At 55.9% G+C, this 1,775-nt stretch overlaps 1 protein-coding gene across 1 annotated transcript in view; it reads right to left on the bottom strand.

Annotated features, from left to right (window-relative positions):
• The window catches only part of CCDC88C (coiled-coil domain containing 88C), a 168,188-nt gene that overhangs the window by 37,095 nt on the left and 129,318 nt on the right, over positions 1-1,775 (bottom strand). Inside the window, exons 25-26 of the mRNA XM_042781485.1 lie at positions 1,514-1,527; positions 1,262-1,405 (exon numbers count right to left, since the gene is read on the bottom strand). Of these exons, the coding sequence (XP_042637419.1) occupies positions 1,262-1,405; positions 1,514-1,527 (158 nt within the window). The remainder of the gene's footprint in view (positions 1-1,261; positions 1,406-1,513; positions 1,528-1,775) is intronic.

Consider the following 1,775-nt stretch of genomic DNA (forward strand, 5'->3'; position numbering starts at 1 on the left):
GGGAAAAGGGTCCTGCTGCTGAATTATTTAGTGGAAAACACTGCACTCACGTTTTTGCTCTAAAATTCTGCCCAGGGCCAACTCTTCTTTTTTCCTATTCCAAGCCCCTTTCTAATTTCAATTCATGAGATAAATAAAACATGACATGCCAGAATGTTATGGAAATCCATTGAAATTACCCTCATTCAAGTATTGTCCAACCAGGGTTTCCTGGCAGGAGCTGTATACCAGACAACTCAAGTGGCCAGGGGCTTGTGGACATAGCGTGGGCATGGACACATCTTATTTGGCCTGCACTGCTTGATTTTTTTAAAAATAAATTCACTGCCAACATTTTAAAAGTTGGAAGTTTCATACCAACCCCCAGATGTCCAGCTTGTCTTGAAAAGATAAAACCAGAAGGACGCCCCGGCAGCCTGGGCCTGCCCTCCAGCTGACACCCGGGGCTGGCGCTGACGGCAGCTGCTCTTCTGGGCAGGGAGACTGCTCCCTCTCGCTCCCGTGGTCTCGTGCCAGCACGGTCTCACCTGTGTGCTACCTGCCTGGCCGCGGGACAGTGTCAGCTGGTGACCCCCTGCACACCTTAGCACAGGTGTGGGGGAAAGTTGCACTTCATACGGTTGTATGTTTGGAATGAAATAAGACCTGGATTTAGATGCTGACTGTCATCAACTAGAGACTCGGATCTCTGTTATCCCATTTCTAAGGGCATCCTCATCTGTGAAAGTGGGGTGACGGTAGTATCGCCTTCCCGATACAGCCATGCAGCTGACAGGTGAGTGTGTACCTGTGCCCGACACAACCCTTGTGAACACACAGGTGGGAGTGGAGAAGCACCACAGTTAGACAGTGCATGTCCCCAGGTGCTGCGTGGGTCATTACGTCCCAGCCACCTGACAGTTATCTGTCAACTTACTCCCTATTCAGCTGCTAACATGGCAGAATCTTTAAACACATGCTTGACAGGGACTCACTCACTGGACCGTCTCCTGTTCTGTTGTGTGCCACTGAGTCAATTCCGACTCATAATGACCCCACGTAACAAGTGGAAGTGCCCCATAGGACTTCCCAGGCTGCAGTCTCTATAGGAGTACGCAGCCAGGTCTTTCTCCCATGGGGCTGCTGCCGGATTTAAACAGCCGACTTTCCGGTCAGCAGCTGAGCCCGGGACCTCTGCCCGAGCAGGGCTCCCTCGGTCTTGGAGGAGTGGTCAGTGAGTGGGATGCTGGCTGAGGGCCTGGCCGGGCAGCGCGGCGTTTACCTGTCCAGCTCGGCCCGCAGCCTCTGGTTCTCGCCCGTGGCGACAGCGCTGGCCCTCTGCTCCTGCCGCAGCGCCTCCCTCTCGGCCCTCAGCGCCGCTTCCAGCTCGTCCAGCTCCGCCTTGTGCTTCAGCATGGTGCTGTGCCTGGGGGGGCAGACCCAGCACCCCGTTTGTCCTGGGCCTTCTTTCTCAGGTAGCTCTCACCCCAAATGACTTTGGAGGCTCCCGAGAAAATGGGGTTCCTCTGCTGACCTCTCCCTGTGGAACTGAGGGGGGCGGGGCAAGGGTGCAGGTAAGAAGGCACGCTAGACAGTGGAGAGATGGGAGTGGCTGCCAGAGGCACTTACAGGAAGGCGGCCAGGCTGGGCCAAGGCAGCCAGGCTGGGCCAAGGCGGCCAGGCTGGGCCAAGGCTGCTGGTCTCCAGCCCGCAGCCTAGACTCCTCCTCCTCCTCAAGATGTCTCTACGGTCCCCTTAGACCCCTGTGAAGGTACCCCTTCCTCCTGCAACCACCT

This window comes from Orycteropus afer, unplaced genomic scaffold, assembly GCF_000298275.1.
Source record: "Orycteropus afer afer isolate SDZICR_OR568_19922 unplaced genomic scaffold, OryAfe1.0 scaffold00127, whole genome shotgun sequence".
Taxonomy (NCBI): domain Eukaryota; kingdom Metazoa; phylum Chordata; class Mammalia; order Tubulidentata; family Orycteropodidae; genus Orycteropus; species Orycteropus afer.